Here is a 27,879-nt window from a genome sequence, read left to right on the forward strand (position 1 = left end):
CTAAACCCCCTTTTAAAGATTTTATTTCTTCCCAGTCATCACCTGTGACAATTATGTCGTCAACATAAACAATGAGGATAGAAATTTTGCCACTATCGGAGTGTTTAAAAAATAAAGTGTGATCAGTCTGAGCTTGGATAAATCCTCTTTCTTTAACAACACGAGTAAACTTTTCAAACCACTCTCTAGGGGATTGTTTAAGTCCATAAAGAGATTTCTTCAACATGCATACAGAACCATCTCCCTGTTCAAAACCAGGTGGTGGATCCATGTAAACTTCCTCATGTAAGTCCCCATTTAAGAAAGCGTTCTTTACGTCCAATTGATGCAAGGGCCAATCAAGGTTGGCAGCAAGTGATAGTAAGACTCGGATAGAGTTAAGTTTGGCAACGGGAGCGAACGTCTCCTGATAGTCTATCCCATAAGTCTGAGTAAATTCTTTGGCAACCAATCTGGCCTTATATTTGTTGATGCTGTTATCTGCATTAAATTTTATTGTGAACACCCATTTGCAACCTACAGTTTTCTTTCCTCTGGGAAGTGCCACGGACTCCCAAGTTCCATTTTTTTTAAGAGCATCCATTTCTTCAAAGACTGCATCCCTCCATTTAGGGTCATTAAGTGCCTCTTGGATATTTTTTGGTATTTTTGTACCGTCTAATATAGTGTTGAAAGCACGAAAACCTGGAGATAACTTTTCATATGAAATGTGATAAGAAATAGGATGAGCAGTGCAAGATCTAGTACCTTTTCGAAGGGCAATGGGCACATCTAGGTCAGCTGTACCAGTGTTCTCAAGTGGATTGCTGGAACTAGGACTCGGGTCAGAATCCTGGCAGTCTAGAGGATCTTGAGGAGATTTTCGCCTGCTGTAGAATTTTCCCCATTTACCGGGAGGATCTCCAGTCTCTGGTACAATCGCTGTCCTTGTCTCCTGTACATTAACTCCCCCTGACTCCAAAGGTAAACAAACAACAGATGTTTCCAAGGGTAAAGGTAAGACAGTAGAATTATTTGGATTCCAAGACTTGTCTTCATTTATACCAATAGACTCCCCCTGAAGAGAAGTCAAGGGAAAAAATGATTGTGTTTCACAAAAAATAACATCCATAGAAACAAAGACCTTTCGAAGAGAAGGTGAGTAGCACTTGTAACCTTTTTGATTAGGAGGATATCCTATGAAGACACATTTAACAGACTTATGATCAAGTTTGGACCTTTGATGTGGAGGAATATGAACAAAAACCACGCAGCCAAACAACTTTGGAGGAAGGGAAGAGAGAGCCCGAAAGGAGGGAAAAGAGCGGGTAAGGCAAGATATGGGAGAACGAAAATTCAGGATGCGAGAGGGCATCCGATTGATGAGATATGAGGCAGTCAAGACAGCCTCCCCCACAGGTATTTAGGGACATGCATTGTAGACAAGAGGGCTCTAGCAACTTCAATGAGATGTCTATTTTTCCTTTCAGCCACCCCATTTTGTTGAGGGGTGTTAGGACAAGAACTTTGATGGATAGTACCTTGCTTGGTTAGGTAATCACCAAGAACAGAATTAAAATATTCAGTACCGTTGTCAGTTCGCAGGATTTGGATAGAGGTCTGGAATTGAGTTTGTACCATAGCATGAAAATTTTTAAAAGTGGCTGCAGCTTCAGACTTATCTTTTAGAAGATATACCCAGCATACTCTAGAATGATCATCAATAAAGGTAATAAACCAACGAGTTCCAGATATATTTTTTTCACGAGCTGGGCCCCAAATATCACTATGAATCAATGTAAATGGAGACGAAACATGATAATCTCTAGGGAAATAAGAAACACGAGAGTGTTTTGCAAACTGACAATCATCACAAAAAAAGGAACTTGGTTTTTTGTTGATAAATAAGTTTGGAAGCAGCTTTTGAAGATAAAAGAAATTTGGGTGTCCTAAACGACGATGCCAAAACAAAACATCATTACAATCGTCTGATAAACATAAAGAGTGATTTGCAAAAAATCTCTTTTCATGAGAATCTTCTTCAAAATAGTAAAGCCCTTCTTCCTCTCTAGCACTGCCAATCATCAGCCCCGAATCCTGTTCTTGAAAAACACAGGTTTTGGCAGAGAATTTAGCAACACAATGCAATTCAGAGGAAAGTTTACTAATAGAGATAAGGTTACAAGTAAGAGAAGGGACATGAAGGACAGAATTCAGAGTAATATGTTCAGAGAGCTTAATGGATCCCTTTCCCGCAATATTAGAGAAACTACCATCAGCGTCCTTATTTGTGACTGGTGATAATAAGGGGTATAAGAACAAAACAGGGATGCATTACCTGTCATATGATCAGAAGCTCCCGAATCAAGAATCCAACGACTACTATGATCAACATGGAATGCCATACCTTGTTGAGCAACATGACTAGTTGCCTCAGCAGATTGAGACATCACCTTCTGAAATTGCTCATAATTCTTACCGTTTAAACGGTGGTTAGTAATCTGTATAGCTGGGTTGTCTCCGGAAGACGAAGAACAGGGAAGAGGAAAGACACCGGAAACATTACCGGATGATTTTTCAGAATGCTTATTCTCAGCCTCAATATTTTCAACTTCCATTGTTCAAAATAAAAAAAAATATAAAAAAAACAAAAAAGGAACTCCAATCGTTCAGAACTGAAAAATCACGAAGAGGAACCAACTGGACCCAACAAGAAGAGTGCTCCAATCGTGATTTAAACCCCCAGAACAGGAAGAGGAAGGCCAGGCGAGTCGTTCTGTGAAAGCCGCGTGACAAACGGAGGCCGGCAGGGCGGCGCGTGGCTCACACGCGCCAGAGAGGCAGTTCTGCAGTGGCGGCGCGTGGAGGCGCGTGGCTGACTTTCCGGCGACGGGGCTGACGTGGGTCGACTCGGAAATGGCTTCTGAGTCCAATGGTGGCCTTGGTTTCGTGATTGGAGGGGTCCAGATATGGTTTCTGAGTTATTTTAATAAACAGTGAAAAATGGAAAACGGAAGGAAACGTGAAGGTTTACAAGATGACCACAGGATAACCTGCTCTTGATACCATGATGAAATATAAGACTGAAATGTATTTTTCATATATTGATTGACACCCAAAGGGATCTTTATATACAGATTACAAGGTAGTTAAGGAGTTGAAGTAATAAATAAAATACACAGTAACCGAAGAGGCATCACACTACTCAAAGGAACAAGTAGCTAGAAACAAGTAGAAAACTCTAGAATATTCTACAGTTTCTCTCTCTAATTTGTTCAGAAGTCAGGTCTCATCTACATCTACATCTTCATCTAGTCCTAATTACCCCATCTCAAGAGATGTATCCTGGCAATTCAGCATCTACCCTAGCCATTAACCATTTTGAGAGTCATCTTTCTGTGCTCCTCTTCTAGATTCTCAGCCTCCTAACTCCCTAAAGTTATCTAATTCCACTCATTGTTCACCTCAAGATTTTGATTCTCCTATTGCCACTAATGTCCACTGCTGGTATTGCATCCCCCACTACAAAATCTTCTCCAATTTCCTCGACCACTCCATCTTCCTCCCAATCAAAGTATATTCCTTCTAATAATATTAGTACACCCTCACCTACACATTCCATAACAATCAGGTCCAAGGTTGCAGCTAGAAACTTGGCCTTACACATGTTGAGCCTTCCATAGTAAAACAAGCATCTCCGGGTCCTCATTGTTTCAAGGCTATGCAATTAGAGTTTAATGCCTTACAAACTAAAAAAAACCTGGACTCTTGTTTCTTTAACTCATGGCAGGCAAGTTATAGGCTGCAAGTGGGTCTTCAAAGTCATGGAAAACCCAGATGGCAGTATAAATAAGTATAAGGCTAGGTTGGTGGCCAAATGCTTCCACCAAAGGGCTGACTTTGATTACAATGAATCATTTTCCCCTATGGTAAAACCTATTAGAGTTCAGTTCATGCCAACTATTACCCTTACATTTGGCCTTCCTCAATGGAGATTTGGAGGAACAAGTCTATATGCAACAACCCTCTAGTTTGGAGGTTTCAAAAGTCTCTTCATGGGCTGAAGCAAGCCCCAAGGGCAGGCATTGAGGTTAAGAAAAGATCTCCTATTACTATGTTTCTTACTCAATCCAAGTACATCTAATGGTAAACTTGGATTACAAGGGCAGAGATGCATGATGTCAAAGACTCAAAGCTATCTCCCCTCCTATGGTTTCTAATGATAAACTTTCCAGATTTGAATACAGTAAAATGTAAAAGAATATGTTGTGTATTGATCTGTGTCAGAGAGTTACAATATATAGAGACCCTAATGGGCTTAAGTGAAAGGGCCAAACCTAATCCTAATACAATCAGAATATTTACGGATAAGACGGAATCCAATCATATCTAATCATATCATATCTAATATTCTAACACTCCCCCTCAAGCTGGTGCGTATATATTATGAGCACCAAGCTTGTTACAAATGTATTCAACCCGAGGACCTCTAAACGCTTTAGTGAAAACATCTGCTAGTTGATTAGATGAGTTGACAAAAGTTGTCTTGATTTCTCCTGACTGAATCTTTTCCCGAATGAAGTGACAATCAATCTCTATATGTTTGGTCCTCTCATGAAAAACAGGATTAGAGGATATATGTAGCGCAGCTTGATTATCACAGATGAGTGTCATGGGTTGTTTCTGTTCACAAAGATGAAGCTCCTGAATCAACTGCTTTAACCAGATCAACTCACAGGTAGTATTTGCCATTGCACGATACTCAGCTTCTGCACTAGATCGGCAAACAACAGGTTGTTTCTTGCTTTTCCATGAGATTAAGTTTCCTCCGAAGAAGACACAATAACCAGAAGTAGAGCGTCTGTCCGAGGGTGATCCTGCCCAATCGGCATCTGAGTAACCACAAATTTTTGTATTTCCCTGATCCGAATAAAACAAACCTTTTCCTGGTGCTCCTTTGATGTATCGGAGGATCCTCACAGCAGCATCCCAATGTGAATCACAAGGGGAATCAAGGAACTGACTAGCCGTACTGACAGCGAAAGAAATATCTGGCCTAGTCACAGTAAGATAATTGAGCTTCCCAATCAGCCTTCGATAACGTCCAGTATAAGATAACGGCTCCCCTTGTCTGGGCAATAACTTAACATTACGATCCATGGGTGTATCAACTGGTTTACACCCCAACATACCAGTCTCTTCTAGGATATCCAAGGCATACTTCCTTTGACAGATAGAAATGCCCTGTCTAGATTGCGTCACCTCAATTCCCAAGAAGTAACGCAGCTTCCCAAGATCCTTTGTTTGAAATGCACTGAATAAATGTTGTTTTAACTGACGGATTCCGTCTTGATCACTTCTGGTGATGATGATGTCATCAACATAGACTAACAAATAGATGCACTTGTTAGGAGATGTAATCCTATAGAATACAGAATGGTCAACTTTACTGTGAATTAGGCCAAACGCATGTACAGCAGAACTGAAGCGACTGAACTATGCTCGAGGAGACTGCTTGAGACCATATAAGAATTTTTGAAGACGACATACCTTCCTAGACTCCCCCTGAGCATCAAAACCAGGTGGTTGCTCCATGTAAACTTCTTCTTGTAAATCACCATGAAGAAAGGCATTTTTGATGTCAAGTTGAAGGAGTGGCCAGTGACGAACAGCAGCAAGGGCAAGAAATAGGCAGACGGACGCCATCTTAGCGACTGGAGAGAATGTATCGCTATAATCAAGACCAAAGATTTGAGTAAAACCCTTGGCAACTAGGCGTGCCTTGAGACGATCAACATGGCCATCAGGTCCAACTTTCACAGTAAACACCCAGCGACAACCAACTATAGACTTCTCTGGAGGAGCAGAAACAAGGTCCCAAGTGCCATTGGTATGAAGTGCGGTCATCCCATCAAGCATCGCTTGACGCCATCCTGGATGGCAAAGTGCTTCACCTGTGGTCTTAGGAATAGAAACAGAAGAAAGACTAGAAACAAAGGTGAAATGAGAAGGAGAAAGACGATCATAGCTCAAGAAGGTATAAAGAGGATAAGGGTTACGAGTAGTACGTGTACCTTTTCTTTGAGCAATGGGAAGAGCCTCTGGTGAAGGATCCGGAGGGGAAGAATCAACTGCAGGGGACAATGAGTCAGCAGGGGTCGAGTCGACTGGAGGTACTGGGTTACGACGCTGATAAGTGAGAAGTGGACGATTCTCAGGTACTGGAGCAATAGGTGATTGCTTATCTGGAGAAGAAGCACCTGCATCTGGCAAAGACAAGTCAAGAAAAGGAACAGGAACAACATGATCAACCTGTGACAATGGAGATGGGATAGAATTAAAGGGTTGTTGATCAAGAAAGGTGACATCAGCGGAAACTAAGTAACGCTTGAGATCAGGAGAGTAACGCTTGAGATCTGGGAAGGTATGTCGTCTTCTCCCAATCAGACTTGTCCTCCTTAGGGACATCAGTAGACTTAGTCGTGAGATGGTTCCCATATCCTTGCCCAAAGAACCAAACTCGAACAGAGGTGGCCCAGTTCTTGTAATTAACAGATCCCTTCAATTTTGAAGAGGTAATGGACCCAATATTGGTAGAGATGATATTAGGAGAATTTCTCACACGAGGAGATGGAGAATTGACCTCCGAATGAATTGGAGAGTTTGCTGCCATAGTATTAAATCACAAAGATATAAACCGAATAAAGAGAAACGAACCTGATCACCAATCAAGAAGAGGTGCGCACAAAAAGTCAGACCCACAAAGAACCAACCACAGATCCAGAAAGAGGAGGAGAAGACGATCGGCCGGAAAAAGCCGCCGGAATAGTGCTCACGCGCCGGCAGAAGGTGGCGCGTGAAGCCCACGCGCAGAGAAGAAAGGAGGCGCGTGAGAGCGCGTGACAACTCCGATGGTGGCCGGACTTCCACAGAGCAGGTCGCCGGGAGGAGAGGATGTTGTTCGCGTTCGTTCCAGACTGAAATCTCGCCGGAAAAGTACTCCGGCAGCCTGAACAGTGGCTGATGGTGGCTCCGGTGACTGTTTGGGGATGTGGACACGTGCAGAAGATGCCTGGAGAGGACTTACAGTCCTTGATGGCTTGCCGGAAGGACGCACGGCGAAGAAAAGATGACTCCTAAGCAGTGGGCTTAGGTTTTAAAGCGAAGAACAAGATTTCTAAGCGGAAACGAGGGTTCCCAGAACGAAATAGCTCTGGTACCAAGTAAAATGTAAAAGAATATGTTGTGTATTGATCTGTGTCAGAGAGTTACAATATATAGGGACCCTAATGGGCTTAAGTGAAAGGCCCAAACCTAATCCTAATACAATCAGAATATTTACGGATAAGACGGAATCCAATCATATCTAATCATATCTAATCATATCATATCTAATATTCTAACAAATACAATTACTTCTCTAACCCACACCTCTACAAAGCAATAGTAGGTGCTCTGCAATATGCTTCTAAGATCAAACCAAAGATCAGTTTTGCAATGAATAATGTTTTTCAATTCATCAGCGAGCCCTTGGAGGATCATCGAAAGGAAATAAAGTGGATAGAGGTATCTTGGTGGCACCTTCGGTCTTTATCTCCGGTCTGCCGATCCTCAAAGCCCATTCTCTCCTACAACATTTTGTGGTGCTGAGTAGACTAATGACCCAGATAACAGAAGATTTACCTCTAGAGCTTGTCTTTATCTTGGTTCAAATTTAGTTTCTTGGTGAGGCGGAATATAAAAGCTTTGCTCTTACATGAGCAGAAATTCTGGATAAAATCTCTTCTCCGTGGTTTTATGTGATAACTTGAGTACCATAGCCTTTTCCCATAATCCCATGCTTCATGCCAAGACTAAGCACTTGTTAGGGAACAGGTTCTGGCCAAATAAGTCTGTCTCTCATGTTCCAGCTCTAGACTATAATATTGATATTCTCACCAAGACACTCTCCCCAGTCTGTTTTGCCAAATTAAGACACAAACCCAGGGTCTTGGACTCTGCATTGCAGTCTCCATCTCATTGAGTTTGACGGTAAGTGAGAGTGTAACTTTACTATTGTTGTAATCTTACCTTTTTGTCCTTACTGTTTAGTGATGTACAGCTAAGCATCTCTCCTTAGTAGTTAAAATATGTAACTAAATCAGTTTAGTTCGGTTTAATAGTTGGTTAGGATGACTCTATGCTGAATCATCAACACAGAGCATGTCTCGAATACTTTTAACTTTCTCTTTCTCTATTTTACATGCAATACACAAGAGTTCTCAAGATCATTTCTCTCTCTTCTCTTCTCTGATTTTCTTTTGTCCTACATGGAATTTTCACTGATTTCTGATAGATAAAATTCTTTAGATGATTATGTTGTTGTTCTCCAATAAAAGCAAAAAATGTATATTAATGTTTTACAAACTCAATCTATGAACGAAATAACTTTACCTAAATTCTTTCCTTAATTTTGACACCATTTTAGAGTTAGTTTAGTTATAATTTTTTTCTTATTAATAAGGAAATTTTGTGTAGTTTACATAGTAAAGGAAAAGGGCATAGAAAATAACAAAAAAGAGGACGAGGCTAGGGGATCCATAGTTCAATGCAATTGCTTTTCACAATTTCTTTAAACAGAAATTTTCTCACATAATGTCCTTTGCATGAATGAGGAAACAATCTAAACAATGCACAACTTCGTTGATGGATTCTACATCAATGTAATAATAGTTTCACAGCCGAGGATACTCTCCCAATATTCTATACAGGAATTCCAACCTGGTGGTGCATAATGATCACTCTATATGATGTACAGAATCATGTGTTAGTATGGTCCTGTTAGGAAATGCAAGAACTATGACTAACCACAAAGCATTACCATTGTTAATTATAGACAAAAAATTTACATTTTCCTCATTCAGCACATGATTGTTAGTATTTTTACAATCATAACCACACACAGATAGAGCATATTTTGCAAAAATTGCTGGAGTATTTACTTTTTCAACTGTCACTGGTGTCCCCAAATATTTCAATTTTCTTTACATTTATTTATGGTAAGTCCATCAATACATTTGTCAGAATATTTTATGATAAAGATGATACAGCCTAAGTGAATTTATTCCAAAATGCTTTCAGAGAAAGCATCTAGTATTATAGTGGCTAAACTGTGTTTGCATTTTGAAAACAAAGAAAACAACTAACAAACATAATAAGTGGGGGGAAAAAATAATGAGAACATACCGTGGCTATGTTCTTCTCAAAAGAAGAAATATTAGATTTAATTGTAGCAAATTGATCCGCATCAAAAGATTTTCTATGTGCATAAATAATCTGTATTTAAGCAGCACCAGAAGCATGAATCAGTTTAACAAATTAAGAAAAAATTGAGACACGAACCACCAAAAGAAAGCAATAGTATTACCTGCTGAAAAAGAGAGCGAGCAGCAGATAAAAGAAAATTAGGCAGATGTTCCCCAGGATGAGAGCAATGCCACAAATTGGACAAGGTAACTCTACACTTGAGACATTGCACCCAAAAATCCTTGATGGCATGTGTGCTTTGCCTGAACATATGATACAAAGAGAAATGTGACATTCAGTAACAAGATGCAATGCTGTATTTGCCAATCTCCTGACTTAATTATTCATGAATTTCCTCAACACCGCAAGTAACAGAAATGCTGATCATATGGCAATGGTCATTTTGAACTTATATGGCTAAAAAGACACTTCATGAGTATAAGTTTGGAAACATTGATATATTAAGTTATATTGTGATAATCATGTGGCTTTACATATAGCATCAAAACCAGTCTATCATAAGTGACCAAGCATATTAGAAATTGATTGTCAGTTTGTCCAAGAACATTCCTAAGGAAATCACTATTGAGTTTGTCAAGGTGATCAACTAGGTTGCTATTCTTAGAAAGTCTCTTCGATGTCCTCAAATCCAATTTATCTATAACATGTTTGATGCACATAATTTTGTATATTCCGACTGAGAGGAAGTGCTAGATATCATTGTAACTAACGTAAAATATTATACTACAGTACATTAGTCATTATATCAGGAAAATAATTATTTAATTAGGTCTATATATTAACGGTATTACTAAGAACTTATTAGGTGGTCAAAGGAGGCACAAAAATAGGAGAGATCTCCATAATGAGCTAAGTGACAAATGGCAATGTGATTAATACCACATCTTAAACTAAAACCTTAAGGCAATAAATCTACAAGTCTTTTATTTATTTTTTCCTCAATGCACACATTCTTAACCGATGTGCAACTCCATCACTCATCTTTGAATTGCTAATACAAGAATCCCAACTTTAGTATGTCCCACAAGCAGAAGCTTTTTCAAATATTCATGGGGTTACCAACCAAAAGACAAGTCTTGGACAACGTGCTCCACAACATGGATTAGACACAAACTCAAACACCAACCATAAGATAAATAACAAAAAAACTAGATAATGAATAAAATAAACTCACGTGATCTGCAACACAGTTGATGCACCGATAGGCTGAATAAGCATGTGGGGTAGTGCAATACTAATATCATCAAATTCGTCAATCTTTGAGAAATTCTGAGTAACAATAAATATTATAAATGGGTCAAAAAGCATACAAATAGGAATAACTAAATATAAAAGTCATTGTGCGGTCACACATACCTTAACAAATTCAGGTGAACACACCCACAAAGATTCATGCCAGTTGAACCACATCTCCAGAATAAAGCTTGCAACTTTCATATTCACTATAATAAACCCCCCCCCCCCCCCCCCCAAAAAAAAAAAAAAAAAAAAAACTTATGTGAGCCCAATCACAAAGAAAAAGAAAAAAAAAATAAGATGACATATGCAGAGCTCTAAACCAACCTGCATCCACTAAAGTCCATGCATTCATGGTCCATAAGATCTTTTGATGGGGCGAAAACATTTGTGCAGGTCTTGATGAGAAACTCAACGAAAATTTCAAAGCACAGTCCAAAAAGGTGGAAAGACGTTTCACAGCCTGTTGTTAGAGAAGCAAGGAAAATTATGTTTAAAATGCAGTATACATGCAGACTATTTGCAGCATAACACACAAAATATTATGAATAAACCATTCAGAGAGGCGTAGTATACTTTATAAACAAGAGTTAAACATCAATAACTATAGTATAATGCAGTATATTATTAAAAAATATAAAAACCATTCATGAGAGGCAAGCTTGATTAAATAACACAAAATAAGCAGTGGAGCCCAACAGAAATCTGCAAATAAATAGCAAATTGTTGTTAATATTACATGGTGTAACCCTTCGGGATTGTCCAAAGGAATTGATGTGAGCTCCTGTAGTAACTGCATGTCCAAGAATAAACTGGTATTATCAACTGGAGGCAACGTATCCTGCCAGGCCTCGAAAACAGATTTTTGGCACAACATTTCAGGTGTAGACAAACAACAAGCAGCGGAACTTTCATCAAAAGCTGAAAGGCCTTCAGATCCTGTTTTCATCTGGAGCTTGTTTTTCTCATATCCAAACCTTCTTAACAACATCTGTAGAGAAAATTGATTAACAGATCAATGAGGAATGCACATTCTTATAAATTTCAATGATGTCACAAACAACACAAACCTGATATGTCTCCTCCAACTTCTTAACAATATTAATATCATCATCCTCTGGACCCCGTTTTGCTATTATAAATGATGAGATACTGACATCTGCATGGTTATAGAATATACAACGAAATATTATGCATTCACATATAATCCAGATGAACAATAAATCAAAAGTAAATAAAACTGGCATGCGCCAGCAAACATGGCTAAAACCAGAAACATTCATGCTACATATTTAAAGTACCCTCCTGATTCTATATTCTGCAGATTTTCATTGTAAAGCATATAAAGGAAAAATAAAAATCTAGCAGCTTCAAGTCTTTTATGCCAAGAAAAGAATAACTAGTAAAAAATAAATTTAACCTAGAGTGAACAGCCATAAAGTACATTAACTGTAGTACAGAAATACAAAAAAGAAAAACATAAACTGAAGTTTTCGAAACTTCATCGGTTTAGAGCAAGGGCAAAATTTTCGGTGCATGGTTATGTTTTTCAGGAACAGGAATCGGGGAGGATAATTGGCAGTGATAAAGAAGGAGGACTCTACATTTTTTAGGGATCTGATCATGTGGAGAATCAAGCTACTTTTGTTGAAAATGATCATTTTTTTTTTTCCAATTGTGGGGATAATGTAATGTTGTGGCACCATAAGTTAGGGCACCCAAATTTCAATTATCTTCAAAAGCTTTTACCGAATCTCTTTACCAATAACAAACCCAAAGTCTTTTCTTGTGACATATGTCAATTAGCAAAACACTCTCGTGTATCATATCCCATGAGGAAGTATAAAGAATCCTCCCCATTTACTCTTGTTCACAGTGATATATGGGGTCCATCTCGTCTAAAGAAAATTTCTGGCTCGCGATGGTTTGTAACATTCATTGATGACCGTTCTCGAGTGTGTTGTGTTTATCTTGTCAAAGAAAAGTCTAATATTGTCCAAGTTTTCAAAAAAATTCATGCCATGGTTCAAAACCAATTTGGCACCTCCATAAAAATTCTTCGGACAGACAATGGCAAAGAGTATTTCAATCTATCCTTGGTGAATACTTGTCTTATCATGGCATCCTTCGTCAGAGATCATGTCTTAAGGTTAAGAATGTGTGCAGAAATAAAAAATAGGCACATTCTTGATGTTGCTCGTGCTCTTATATTCACCAAGAATGTCCCTAAATATTTGTGGGGGAAAACCGTTCTAACTGCCACCTACCTCATCAACCGAATGCCTTCCCGTGTCCTTCAGTTTCTTTCTTCGTTGTCATGTCTTTTAAAGAACTATCCATCTCTTAGTTCTATGTCCTCACTTCCTCCAACATTGTTCGGGTTTGTTGTATTTGTCCATGTTCCATCACACCAACGATCCAAACTTGATCCTAAATCTCACAAGTGTGTCTTCATTGGATAATCTCCTACTCAAAAGGGATATAAACGTTATTCCCCATCTGTACGAAAGATTTTTGTCTCCATAGATGTCACTTTCTTTGAGAGTTAATCTTTCTTTTCTCAGCTTTCTTTTCAGGTGGAGCTTCTAGATGAAGATCAGTCTTAGGAACCCTCAGTGTTACCTTTTGCCTTATCCATCCCTTTATCACAGAACTCAACACAATTAGAAACAGAGGGAGATGATCAGTTGGAAAAAGGTAGAGACAATAATCAGCAAAAACAATTGCTGGTTTATAGTCGGAGACGGCCTCCTCAAAATGTAAATAATCTAGACTCTTTGCACTACCAGGATTCCACTTCGACTTTTAGTTCCAACAATCTGAATCCAACCCAACATGCCTATGAGAATTTCAATTTGCCAATTGCTATTAGGAAAGGAACCAATTCTTGTACTTCACATCCCATCTCTCAATATGTCTCTTACGACACATTATCTCCAGGTTTTCGTACATTCAACACAGTCTTGGATAGTATGAAGATTCCCAAAATATCCAAGAAGCCCTTAATGATCCAAATTGGAAGTTGGTTGTCATTGAAGAAATAGATGCTTTGGAAAGAAATAACACATGGGATATTGTGGAATTATCAAGAGGAAAGCAACCAGTGGGTCGCAAGTGGGTATACACCATCAAATTCAATGCAAATGGCAGCATCAATAAATATAAGGCCAAACTAGATGCAAAGGAATACACTCACGTATGGGATAGATTAGCAAGAAACATTTACTCTTGTTGCCAAACTCAACACTATTAGAGTTCTTCTATCCTTTGCTGCTAATCTTGACTGGCCCTTACAACAGTTGGATGTGATGAATGCTTTTTGAATGGTGATCTACATGAAGAAGTATATATGGATCCTCCACCTGGTTTCGAAAAAGGAGCCGACTTGGTGTGCAAGTTAAAGAAGTCTCTCTATGGACTCAAACAGTCTCAAACTGATCTACACTCTTCCACAAACACTCTAAGGATGGTAAAGTTGTCATTCTTATAGTCTATGTGGATGACATAATTATTACTGGTGATGACCATGAGGAGTTAGATTCCTTAATGGAGTATTTAGCAGGTCAGTTTGAACTGAAGGATCCTGGAGTCCGAAGGTATTTCCAGAGCAAGACAGGGATCACAATCTTAGATTTGCTTCAGGAGACAAGTATACTAGGATGCAAGCCAGCTGAAACACCTATGGAACCCAACATTAAGTTGGGAATTGAACATGAGAAAGAGGTGTACAAGAAGCGGTATAAGAGATTGGGTGAAAGTTTGATCTACTTGTCCCATACTCGACCTTACATTGCTTTTGCAAAAAGTATGGTTAGCCAATTTATGCATTCACCCAAAGAGAAACATCTTGGTGTAGTTTATAGAAGATCTACTTGTCCCATACTCAACCTTACATTGCTTTTGCAATGAGTATGGTTAGCCAATTTATGCATTCACCCAAAGAGAAACATCTTGGTGTAGTTTATAGAATCCTAAGGTATCTCAAGAGTACGCCGGGAAAGAGATTGTTCTTCAAAAAGGGGTATAATAGGATGATTGAAGTCTACACTGAAGCGGATTGGGCAGGTTCATCGGTAGACAGAAACTCAACCTCAACCCATTTCACCTATGTGTGGGGAAATTCCGAGCACTAAACTTGGAGAAGCAAAAAGCAAACAGTGGTTGCAAGGAGTATTGCTGAGGCGAAATTCTGAGCACTAGCTCATGGAGTTTGTAAGCAAAGTTATCAAATGCGGATTACAGTATGTCGCGGCCAACCCCGAAAAACGCTATAGCGGGTTGCGGTTGCGGAAAAGATATATGACATAAATAATGACAAAAAGAAACACTTTTTAAAGGCAGATATACCAAAAGTGACAAAGAGATGTAGATAGACTAAAAAACCCTTAAAAAAAATTTGTACACATTTAAATTTAGGACAAAATTAACATTTTGTCTTGTGACAATAATATGGTAGTGATTTGGTCGCAGATGTGACCGCGATGGCCGCTATTGCGTTCCGGTTCGGCGCGATGCGGTTTCTCGCGGCGTTATTGCGGCGCAATTAACTACTATGTTTGTGAGGGAGTTTTCTTATGAGCTAGTGCTCGGAATTCCGGTTAAGAAGCTCTTAGGTGAACTAAAGATCTCTTATTCCTTACCATTAAGGTTGTATTGTGATAACAAAGTAGCAGTCAGTATTGCTCAAAATCCTATTCTTCATGACGGAACAAAGCATGTGGAGGTTGATCGTCACTTCATCAAGGAAATATTGGATGATGGGAGTGTGTGTATGTCATATATCCCTACCAAAGAGCAAACTGCAGACATTCTTACTAAGAGTCTACACAGATCAATTTTTGATAACTTAATAGACAAGTTGGGAATAAAACCACTCCCCGTTAAACCCGACTAGCGAGTGTGGGGTGGAGGTAATCCTTGTACGCAGCCTTACCCATGCATAATTGCAAAGAGGTTGTTTCCTGAATTCGAACCCATGACCTTTCAGTCATGAAAGAACAGCTTTACCACTGCTCCGGGTCGCCCTCTTGATCAATATTGGGAATGATCAATATTTATCTCCCAACTTGAGGAGGAGTGTGGGAATTTCTTGTGACTTAGTATAATGGTCCTTAGCCCATGTAGCTTTTGTTGTTTCCTTTTTTACCTTTTTTGTTGAATATATGAATAAAACATTCAGTTCTAACAGGTAGAAATTAAAAACCATCTGTTTGTCTAATGTCTTATTCCAAAGACTAGAATCTATGTGTAACGTTGACTTTCAGATGTGTAGTGTGCACTACATCATTCCAAAGAAATATTTAAACATTCATAAATATGAAAAAGAAAAGGGATAACTCATGATACGAACATATAACCACAGACCACAAGAAAATTACTAGAACATAAAGAAATTTATTTGACAACATAAATCCAATGAAAATTGCCTTAGATATTATCATGTCATCTTTAAACTAAGAGAGGTTATAAGCCACAGGAAATTGCTCAGTGATCATTCTATCACTCTAAGATTCAAATTCGGTGTAATCCTAATTACCCGGCTAAAATGATACAAGGGAAAAGGTTGCAAATATTAGAATTCAGTGAGAAACTCATGGAAAGTGAGGGAAAATAGGAGAAAAGATGTAGAATAAGATTCTGGAACATTTAGCTCCGCAATGAGTCAGCTAAATTATCTAATAAAACTACTAAACTGAAATCAGTTACTCATCCTAACCACTAATGAGTAAAACTCTACTGTACACAGGATTACAGTAAAACAATACAGTAATACACCACTAAACATTAAGGGCAGAAAAATAAAGTTACATTAATAGCAAACAATATACCTTGCATTGCGAAGAAGCGAAGATCAGGATCAAATGATGCAACAACATCAACAAGATGGCTGCTCAAAACTCCTGGATATTTTCAAGGAAAAATCGAATATGAACAGCAGTACAAAATGTAGGAGGAATTACAATAATTAAGTATTGGCAAAAAATATTTCCATCTTATGAACAATTGACCACTTAACTGGTTAATGATGTTCAATGGGTGGTTACTTATAACCAGTTATTGAATTAATTAACCACTGAAGTGGTTAAATGTTCCAAAGCTAGGGATATGTTAACCAAGAAATCCTTTTTCAATTTTTTTCTTGAAATAACAACAAAAAGAAATTCAGAGTAGTAAACCTTGATTATTGGATGCTGTCTTTCTTGGCCAAAGCGTTTCAACAAATTGTAAAAGCTGATGTTGTTTATCATGTAAGTCAGAGGAGCATGGCAAAAATGGGTGACCACCATGAATCCACAGCAAGGATTTTTCCGAAGAAGACGTCCCCTCCAACTTTTTGCTCTCCATCTATTTAAGGGAAAAAATTAGTTAACTTTCTGAAAATAACGGAAATATATAAAATATTATGCCTGGCTTACCAGAAACTCATCTACAGCCTCTGGACAGATATCCATAAACTTTCCAACATCTTTCACCAAAGAATGCCACGAAATTATCATCTGATCAAGCTTTGAAGAAATGAACTGACGCCAAAATAAAACATGATGCTCAATAAGGTCAGTGTATAACTCTATTTTATGATCAAATGCCGGATCCTCAATTAGCTTAGGACTTGAAGCAACAAGTTTATTAAGGAATTTGTCTTCCAATACATGAAGAGACTTCAAAAGTGGAATAAAGCAACAGGCCTCATCACTAAAAATATATTGGCTCTCAGTATTCCACTGCTGGTAAGTTAACCTTAGCGGATCAAAGCACCGAATAGCATTACAGAGATTTGTAATGTTTCTATTTGATGCATCCAAATAAACTAAATCAAGTGATAACAGTGGCATTAACTGCAAATCAACATCTAGGTTTCCACGGCATGAAATATATTCCCATATAGGATGCTTGATCATCTGTTCTATCAGCATGAGAAAGTTATTAAAAAACTGACAGAAGGGTTGCAATTGTGAACTAAACCAACTTAACCTGAGAATATAGAACTTAAAATCACTTTCCATTGCTTGTTCCATGGTCCAGTTCGCTGCAAAAGATAGCATCTTATAAGTCAATTCCGAGTCGAATTCACTTTCCCTTTCAGAGTCCAAAATCAACACATTTGTAGCCTTAGGAAACATAATTTCATGCAAAGTCCTCATATCCATCAAATATGCCTTCACATTATCACCAGCAGTTTGCAAACAAGCTGTTGAGTACCTTTTCCGAGCAATTAAATATTGATGTGATGCAAACTGAGTTCCCAGGAACTCCAGATACATGCAATTCTGTTTGATTGAAGCTTCTTTTGAGTAATGTATATAATCCATTAGTCTCAACGGCACTGGCCATCCACCAGGCAAACCTAAAGGAGACTCCACCAAAGAATCATATCCAGCTAAATCGGTTAGTGATAAATATGCAGTTTTTGCATAATAGATTATTTTCTCTCCTTCATCACCCAATGGGGAGAGATATATATGCTCCCAACTTGTTTGTAGACTCCAAGTAGGATGACAACCATTCATGAGAAGCTGCAGAAAAAGATGAACCCAATGTGAAAGTTCAAGATACGTAATGCGCACATTAAGCTCTGAACCTTCTTTTTTAGCATAAATGTGTGCTGTGGCCATTGAATCAACCAATTGACCAACTGAGATTCCTGATAATACGAGAAATCTCTTCACATCTTTAAATTCAGTATCCTCATAGTTATACCCACTTCTATTCTCCAATGCCCAATATGGCTGCATCATAAATATTTCAACCCCCCTATTACGCATTGCTCGAGAAACTTCACCATAGTGGGGATTAACTGTGAGAAACATGCGGAAATTAGGGTGTGGATGGATAGACAAAGGGTTTCCATCAACAATTCCACGTTCATTGACCATAATTGATCCACAAGGTTCAACCAGAGAGTTAATCCTATCAAGAACCTAGCAACAACAAGAAGCCAAAAAAATTTAAAAAAAAATTACACTAACTACTCAATCAACATCAACATCAACATCAACACCAACATCAACATCACATTTAACCCAAGCTAATTGGGGTCGGTAGTAGATGAACCCAATGATAAATAAGAGAAGATTAAAATATAAAATAAAATAAATAAATAAATACAAAAATAAAAATAAAAATAAAAAATTGGGGAAGGGGAAAATAAGATGAAAGACAAGAAGGGGAAAAGAAAGAAAGGGGGGTTTGAAGAGGAAAAGGACTAAAAAGGGATCATCTGGAACATTGAAATAACAACAACGGGTTTGATAATACTCAATAACTAACAAAAAAATATTTTGATCAATCAATCCAAGTGTTAAATTACAATTAATAACATGTAATTCTAGCATGCCAAATTTTAAAATAGAAAAACCATATGAACAAATGGCTTAAATTTTAGTTTATTTCAGGAAATAATTTTACACGTTAATATGAAGGCATCTAGACGGATTAGGAAACAATGTAGGATTAAAGCAAATTTTAACAAGCCAGATGTGCTTGAAACAAACTTTCAATACACACACACATCCAAAGGGAGAGACAAATTAGTCAGTTTTTAGAAACTGTTGAGCACAACTCCACACACAAGTAAAGACAATAAATATGATTCTGCATTTTGTTCAAGAAAGTAAGTTTTAGAACCATGAACTTGCACAATATTATTCAACATAGGTAATGACATACCGTGGGGTTACATAGATTTGCATTCTCAAGGACAATCCATTCCCCTTGCTCTATAGCCTTGATCAGCAGTCCATTAACCCATTCAAATTTTGTTAAAATCAACCTTTTCTGCACATCTGCCTTCAGCTTCGAAACTGTCTTCATGGACAAATCAAGTTGTTGGATTGAATAAGATGTGGGAACTGAATTCTTTTCAATATTCAACTTTAGATGTTCAATGATCTCAGGTAACAAACTAAGAGAACAATCAATTTTCTTCCTATACTCAAAATGATTTGAATCAGAAGCTGCCAAACTGTCAAAATTAACAGCAGACAGGAAACCAATCCATCTGTTGTATAAATCAGTTTCCTTAAATATTGCTTCCTTTGAAGCCTCCAGTTGCAAACTGCAGTACTCGTTAACATAGCGCTCAACTTGAGCAACAACCGAGCGAAAATTACGCAAGGCATCATATTGTTCAAAAGATCCAAGTAATTCAGATGTATCAGTTGCAGATGAAAGATTTATTTCATTTAGTACATTGCCTGTTAGGTTGGCAAGTAATCTTATCAATGAAGTTTTTCCAGAGCATGATGGGCCAGTCAAGATACATAACCATTGACGCTCAACACACTGAGCAGCAGCTTCCAAACTTTGACAAATTTCAGGCAGTATATAGAGCTGACTGCTTGTGGCCGATGATAATTGGACAGGATTCCTTTTAATAGTAACATTCCCCACAACTAAGTGATGTGCATTGAGGCTAACTCGAGGATATGGGTTTATAAATGGTTTCACCTCAAATACCTCAATGAAGACACGTAAGACTTCCTTGCGATCAGCTTCTGTACGCATTCTTTGAATGTAGACAATGTTCAAGAAGGAATACGCTCCCAAGTGCTTGGGTGCACCTAAATTAAATATAAGGAAATATCAGGATAAAAAAAATAGAACGTCTCTCCATAGGATATTAGGAATAAAAAGAGAAAAACAGGGAAAATAAAAGCATCAAATCATAAGAGAGGAGTAGAAATAATAGAACCTTCAATTATCTCACAAGATCGAAATACATCACGAAGATTGAACTCCCATGGAAAGCCATCCTTGGCAAACTTTTGATTCAAGATAATGTCTTCATGCATCCTTTTATTGAATAAGATTAACTTCGAGAGTAAAGGCCTAGAGATAGTAGAAAATTTTGATTCACAAATGGAAAGATAGTCTTCCACAACTAACTCATCCACATATACCTGCAGTCAACAACCAAAAACCACAGTTGATAAATCTTGCATATCGTGAACAAAAGATTGAAACAAAACATGTTCTTTAAAAAGGACAGAACTAGAATAACACTTTGCTTGAAAAGAAGGAAGTTAATAATAGTTCCTTTTAATTTTATTAAAAGGGACAGTAATCAAGGCAGAGGATTTTGGGCTTTGGATTCATCAACTCTGAATGCTTGAAAGTCCTCCTTTGAACATCTAAGCTCAAAAGTAAATACAAAATTAAGATACTACAAGCATACCTTGGTAAATCGATTTAGGAAAGATCTTGGAAGGCCTTTCCGGCCACCACCTTGATGTGATGGATTCTGACAAGCAAAAACTCGAAATGATGGTGGACATTTAAAGGTATTACCCAGCTCTGGTATAAACACCTCAGCTCGGTGGTCCAGAATAGCATTTAAACCCTGATACAAAAAAATTGTGTTACAATTCATATTATACACTGGAAAAGCCCTAAACCCTTTCTCCAACAAAGCAATAGTATAGGTGGAAACAACGCATTGCTCATTAAGAAAATGAAGGAAAGTAAAACAAAGAGCAACAAATAGAGATTAAAATTGATCAGAAAAATGCCTCTAGAACAGATTGTGGAGCAAGATTAAGCTCGTCCAGCAAAACCCAACAGCCTTCCTTCAGGGCCTGCAGAAACAAGATAGGCGAAAGTTAAATACATATCAAAAGCTGAAATGAACATGGTAAGTTTCATCGTATGACAATTCAACCTGCAACAGGATCCCATCAGACCAAGAAAACATCACCCCATCATCACTTTCCACTGGTAAATCAGATCCCAACAGATCCATCATATCAGTCTGCACCAAATATACATATAGAATTAGAAACGCACAAAGTAAGAACTTTGTCACCACATAAAGAGCTGAACAAATTATTACAGTAAAAACAATGAAAGTATTATAAGAGATAAGGATAAACTAAGACTAATTACTTACCTGCTCAGATAAGTTTATCCGTACAACTCTGTGCCCAGAACATTTTCCCAATGCAATGATTAGACTTGTTTTCCCAACACCTGGACTACCTTCCAGTAAAACTGCAAACCAACAATCAATTAAAACAGAGAAATAAAATAAATTAAGTGAGAAATTTCTCTCATAATTAAAGGAAAATCAAATGCAAATGAAGATACCAGGCTTTGAAAGCTGCAAAGCCCGCAAAACTCTCATGGCATTTCTGCGGGTAGTGGGCGCCTTGAATTCAAACCCCCCATCATCACAACTGCCAAAACCTATAGGCATAAACCAAAAGTCACACAGAATAAGCCACATAAGGCAATCTGCACAGTGGGTTTTAATAGGGGAAAAAATATTATTAGAGAAAAAAAGATTACAAAGCAGAAGGGAAATGAATCCTATTAAACAACCTAACCAAAAAAAAAAAAAAAAAACTGAAAAATATTCATTAGCTCATAATATTTGCATCCTCTAAAACTATGTTACAAACCAGTGGCTCCAAGATGATATATGAAACATATCTATAATATTGAGACACAACTAAACCTAAAAAGAAATTTACTGTTACAAAGCTTTCAACAATCAAACTAAATCAGATAGAATTAAATAAAACTGAAAAATATTCATTAGCTCATGATATTTTCATCCTCTAAAACTATATGAAAAAAACAAGTTGCTCCATGATGATATACAAAACATATCTATAATATTTAGACCAAACTAAACCTAGAAAGAAATTTAATGTGATAAAGCTCTCAGCAATGAAAACTAAATCAGATAAAATTAGAATGATATATCACAATACTACCTTTCTTGATATAGAATGGATCAATGCCAAATAAATCATCGCACTGCATATCATCAGTAAGTGACACATCCACAGTTGTGCCATATTCACCCCAACCGTAGTTTCTCATTCTTGAAAGCTTTGAATATAACAAATTACTTTCATCAACCTGTTGCAATATTCCACTCCGCATTTACAATTAATTTCTAGAGATAATATTGGGAATGGCACCAAAGAGAAACCATAAAAAACAGCATTGTCCCATAAGAGCTCAATAAGCACATATCACCAAAAGTACATATAGGAGAGTTGCTTCAAACTCATTACAATTATTTCACATAGGAGTGCAGCAGGACACTGCTGAGGATGAATAAACATAACAATCTAACCTAGACCAACAGACACCAAAACTGATGCACTTACAGTTGGCTCATTGTACATGGCCCAACCATTGATTCAAGAAGCTCGAAGTCGACTAGAGTTGTGGCCCAATAAGAATGACCCAATTGTTGAAAAAGGCAATGATTTGAAATATAACAAATTACAATCGAATCCAAGTCTCAATAAAGCACCAGATGTGATTGTGATTTGTTTCAGAAGAAAAGAAAAGCAACACATTTGGCGTGATTTGAAATCGAAGATTTGGGATGTATTTTGAATTATTTATTTGTAATTATTTATTTATTTTTAAAATTTAATTACCATTATATTTATTTTAGAAAGTTTTATTATTTTTAGGATTTTTTATTTTTGAATTTTGAATCAATTTGTAATTAGTATATAAAAGGGTGCTTACGACCCTTATTCTAGGAGTTGAATGGTGTTATTTTGTTAATAGAAATTAAGAACCGAAGGGTTACTCTTTTGTAAAATCCTAACTTAGCCACTATTCTATGCGTTTTCGGCATCATTTGGTATCAGAGCACTAGGTTGCCTTCAACCAATGGCTGAACAGAATCGTGGAGGTCGACGGCTGCGGAGTCACGAGGGTAGGGAACGTGGATTCGTTCCTGAAGAATATAGACAACTACGTCAGATTGACCCGCTAGATATAGAAAATGAAGAGCTCGGAAGGCGGATCCTTGATTTGAAGCAACAACTTGAGCAAGCGCTAGACAAGAAAATCCAAGTTTTGAAGAGACTATGTGGGTATGCATGAAAATTCAAATTTTGAAGCAAATTCTTGTCGAGGTGCAGAGCATGGAAATTCAATATTTGGAGCGGCGACTTGCGTGGACAAAGTTGGGCATTCAATCCGAAGAAGGAATGGAATTAGATGACGCATCTGATGACGAAGAAGAGGACGTCAATCCCTTGGGGATTCTAAACCAGGGACAGAATTGAGAAGTACAACCTGGAAATCAGTCCACTTTTCAAGATATCGAGATGCAAATCAGCATTCCTGACTTTGATGTCTATGATCACAATCCAGTTTATGATGATTATCCGATCTATGATGACAATCCAATTTATTATGATTATCCGATTGTTGATAATTATCTCATTTATGATGATTATCCATTTTATGATGAAGAATCAGTTTATGATGATAATCCAGTCTATAATAAATCTAATGGAGAATCAGATTATGAAAATCTAATAGAGGAAGATTTATCATTTGAGTTTTTGTCTAAAGAAATTGAGATCAGTGAAGATAAACAAGATTCGAGGACAAATCTTTTCCTATTAGGGGAGAATGATGCACTTACAGTTGGCTCATTGTACATGGCACAACCATTGATTTAAGAAGCTCGAAGTCAACTAGAGTTGTGGCCCAATAAGAATGACCCAATTGTTGAAAAAGGCAATGATTTGAAATATAACAAATTACAATCGAATCCAAGTCCCAATAAAGCACCATATGTGATTGTGATTTGTTTGGGATGAAAAGGAAAGCAACAAATTTGGCGTGATTTGAAATCGAAGATTTGAGATGTATTTTGAATTATTTATTTGTAATTATTTATTTATTTTTAAAAGTTAATTACTGTTATATTTATTTTTGGAAGTTTTATTATTTTTAGGAATTTTGAATTTTGAATCAATTTGTAATTAGTCTATAAAAGGGTGCTTATGACCCTTATTCTAGGAGTTGAGTTTTGTTATTTTGTTAATAGAAATTGAGAACCGGAGGGTTACTCTTTTATAAAAATCCTAACTTTCTGTTTAGCCACTTTTTCTATGCGCTTTCGGCATCAAAAACCATTAGGAAGTGAGCTTTAGATGATCTTACAACCTCCAAGGCTCCAACATAAGGCTCCAACATAACATCAATATTGATAACATTAATGCCTCTATCCAAACAAAAGACTTAACCTTAGGAGACTTCGATTTCCAAAGCAGATGTTCAAGGATAAAGTTCAGTGTGTTCAAGATTGGGTAAGAAACTTAAAAAGTGCGCTTACAGTAATCCACACACACAAAAATCAACAGTCCAACCCTCCTATCTAAATTGGAACCCACATGAAAGAATAGAGTAAAACAGAGGCACTGCAATTTAAAACTTAGGAAAGGAAAAGTTGATATAAGAAACATCAGGATTAGAAAATTATGGGAACAAGTGGATAGGACCAGCAAAATTTGAATCTTATAAAGTCATTTCATTCAACCAGTCAGTTGATGAATGGGAATGGGAGGAGAGATAGTGTATAGTTGATGAATATCAAAAGGAGAAACATACCCTCAACTTCTGTAGCAGAAAGGATAAACATCTCTCTCTCAGCTCTCCAGCATCCCTTTCTGTAATCCCGGTCCCTGATAAAAAGTTGAGCAACTGTCAGTAAATAGCCAGAAAGAGAGAGGGAAAGGAAAATAGAGCAAAATGAATTAATTTCAGTAGACTTCAAAGCAAATAATGAAATCTACTTTGTGGCTACACAACTTGTGGGGTGTTTATGTGGTTGGACACTGTTTCTGCTTCGGGTATCTCAGGAACCCATAAATTGAAGCTTTGTGAAATAGTACACAAATTTTATCCCCCACTCAACTCATAGTTATTCTTGTAAGTCACACATTCAACTTCTGATGTATTCTCTCTCCTGATTGGTGTATGTTGTGAAGATACAAGCTTGGAAACCACTATTCAATAGTTCATTCTTTTGTGGAAATACCTAAAGTTATTTGGAGTTTATGAAAAATAAATCCTACAGCATCTGGCATAACAGCTGTGGCCACATCAGCTCAACATCAACATCATCTATCGCCACAACAACACAGCACTAAACACAACTGCCATCTCTGCCACTACCCCTATAGCACACCACCACCGTATTAAATCTATACATTAAATTTTAAAACTTTGGTGACAATATTATAAAATTCTTTTAAAAGAAGTAGATCATGAAACCAAACAATAACAATAGAATTGAGCTCAAAAATATAGTTTAATTACTTGTACAACCCAAACACAAAAGATTTTGAATTTCTTCTAGTTTGAACAGAAACCAACTTTTTCAACATATGTAGTAAGCCATTCCAATAAAAACAACATTCGTATATCTGAATCATTATAGCATTTTAACAACCAAAGGAGATTTAAATTATATGGATAAGTGGAATCAGGAGATTAATATGATCAAAAATCAAGTAACCAAAATAAATTATTCAATATAGTAATTATACAGGAAATAAGAGGAAGTTGAAGAAAAAAAAATTCATAACAAACTAAATATACCTAGACTTAACCCATCAAGTAAAACAAGAAATACTCCATGAAGAAGGGCATATTCAGGTCCTAAGCTTTCTTCCGTCACACCAAAAAAAGAAACCCAAGAAATGAGATCCCTCATGGTAAGCATTCTCTCTGGATGTAATTTGTTGAACCACTGAAAAGCATAGGAATAATAAATACAAAATGAATAATATATGAACTATGAAGATTAAAGAATTAATCACCACAGAACAAGTAGCACATAACAGAACAATAGCATCATTCAAATGTAATTACTTGTTACAAAAATGTAAAGCAAGAACCCAATACCAAAATCCTTGATTTATACAAATATTAGGTTAAAAAGGAGAAGTAGATGGAAGGAGAACAAGAAATCCTCATAGAGCCACTAAAACAAACTCACCAAACCCATTTCAAATCCAAAAGATCAACTTCATTAAAATATCTTAAGCCGATACCCATAAACAAACCAAAACACAACTCTAACCTTACAAAATGCGAAAGAAGATAAAAAGAATATCTCGTATAGAAACTAGAATAAACTATATATGGACAACAAAAACCTAAAAAAATGATAAATTACAGGTTTTGCAAGAATATAAATCTGTATGAATTGAACAAAAAGCATAAACATAATTATACTTAAGCTATTACGTGACAGTCACATGCCTCGTCACCCATTAGGCGTGAAGGTCGAAAAAATGCACATGTCCACCTACCTGTGCTAAGAAACTCCACAATATTTAATTACTTATTAACAGAATGGAGCGTGATGAGGATCAAACTCTTAAACACTTGGTCACAGAGGCTCTGGTACCATGTAAAGAATCATTTACACTCAAAAGGTTAAGTTGTTGGATGAAGGCACATCAATGGTTTTATATTTTATATTATAATTCTCTAACAGGCACAAACCCCAGCTACGCACCAATGAAGAGAATGTTTGCTAAAGATAGGAGAGATACATGGACTAATGCCAAGCATGAAGTAAATAAAAAATGACGTACCACCCATATCAGGGCAGTGGTGAATATTTTAAAATCAAAAAATGTACAACTAATGATTTCAATAGTAAATCTCAACATACCTCCAAAAAACTTATCATAGCACGAACAATAACTGAGAGTCTTTCTTGAAAAGTTGGACCTAAGTTGCCTGCAACTTTAAACTTGGAAATTCTGCACATAAATCAAATAAACCGAAATTAAATTGTATGTTTGTCAAAACATGTGTACTCCAATTATGAAATTATAGGTACCTTTTCAAGGCAACAGCTTGAAGCTCATCTGGATCATTAACGGGGGGAACCCATATCTCGGTGAAGCGATTGCGTAGTGCTGGAGATAGCTCCTTCTTACCATAATCACCACCAGGATTCATTGTTGCAAGAACAAAGAAATTTGAATGCGCAGTAACTCTCTCCGGATCAGAGCCTCCTTTCTCAGCCAAAGTCTTCATCATCAAAGAAACAAACAGAAATTCAAAATAGTGATAGGAATTGCAAAAGAGATATTATTCATAAAAATATTTGTCACCAGCAATAAGCAAATGCAATAAATATAAGCAATTACTTGTGTTTATAGCTCATGTTAAAAATTGCTTTCTTTGTTCTCAACATAATGGAGTGTCCCTAGAAGATGTGCAAAAATAATTGAGCGCCCTCTCATTTTAACACACTTGCCTACCTTAACTTTGTTTCTAATTTGCGCCTAATTTAACGAGGATATCTTATCCTCGTCTTAGAGGGCCAGCCTGGAACAACGGTAAAGTTGCTCCTTGTGACCGGAAAGCCATAGGTTCCAGTCCAGGAAACAGCCTCTTTGTCAAAATGCAAGGGTTTTGGCAACGTACTATCAACCATTACCCATCCCCTCGCAAGTCGGGGAGCCTTGTATACCGGGGTTTTCCCTTTACCTTATCCTCATCTTCTTTTGAATACTCTCTTTCCTACCTCTTACTAATATTTCTTCTCACACCAGCTCAAAAGAGCATTCT

General features: G+C 37.1%; 1 protein-coding gene across 1 annotated transcript in view; it reads right to left on the reverse strand.

Annotated features, from left to right (window-relative positions):
* Window positions 1–747: 747 nt before the first annotated feature.
* The window catches only part of LOC133309314 (midasin-like), a gene marked incomplete at its 3' end in the record, with an annotated part of 38,738 nt that continues 11,606 nt past the window's right edge, over window positions 748–27,879 (reverse strand). Inside the window, 26 exon segments of the mRNA XM_061510076.1 lie at window positions 748–1,057; window positions 2,412–2,590; window positions 2,681–2,955; window positions 3,444–3,637; window positions 9,205–9,294; window positions 9,386–9,527; window positions 10,460–10,554; window positions 10,642–10,727; window positions 10,849–10,984; window positions 11,261–11,512; window positions 11,592–11,680; window positions 16,350–16,421; window positions 16,698–16,866; window positions 16,938–18,440; window positions 19,189–20,081; window positions 20,213–20,455; window positions 20,692–20,860; window positions 21,030–21,095; window positions 21,179–21,268; window positions 21,407–21,507; window positions 21,604–21,702; window positions 22,236–22,383; window positions 24,895–24,968; window positions 25,888–26,038; window positions 26,972–27,062; window positions 27,143–27,336. Coding sequence (XP_061366060.1) covers window positions 748–1,057; window positions 2,412–2,590; window positions 2,681–2,955; window positions 3,444–3,637; window positions 9,205–9,294; window positions 9,386–9,527; window positions 10,460–10,554; window positions 10,642–10,727; window positions 10,849–10,984; window positions 11,261–11,512; window positions 11,592–11,680; window positions 16,350–16,421; window positions 16,698–16,866; window positions 16,938–18,440; window positions 19,189–20,081; window positions 20,213–20,455; window positions 20,692–20,860; window positions 21,030–21,095; window positions 21,179–21,268; window positions 21,407–21,507; window positions 21,604–21,702; window positions 22,236–22,383; window positions 24,895–24,968; window positions 25,888–26,038; window positions 26,972–27,062; window positions 27,143–27,336 — 5,911 coding nt within the window.

The sequence above is a fragment of the Gastrolobium bilobum genome, unplaced genomic scaffold (assembly GCF_033153095.1).
Source record: "Gastrolobium bilobum isolate Gb01-03AN ecotype WA unplaced genomic scaffold, APGP_CSIRO_Gbil_v1 utg21399, whole genome shotgun sequence".
In the NCBI taxonomy this organism is placed as follows: domain Eukaryota; kingdom Viridiplantae; phylum Streptophyta; class Magnoliopsida; order Fabales; family Fabaceae; genus Gastrolobium; species Gastrolobium bilobum.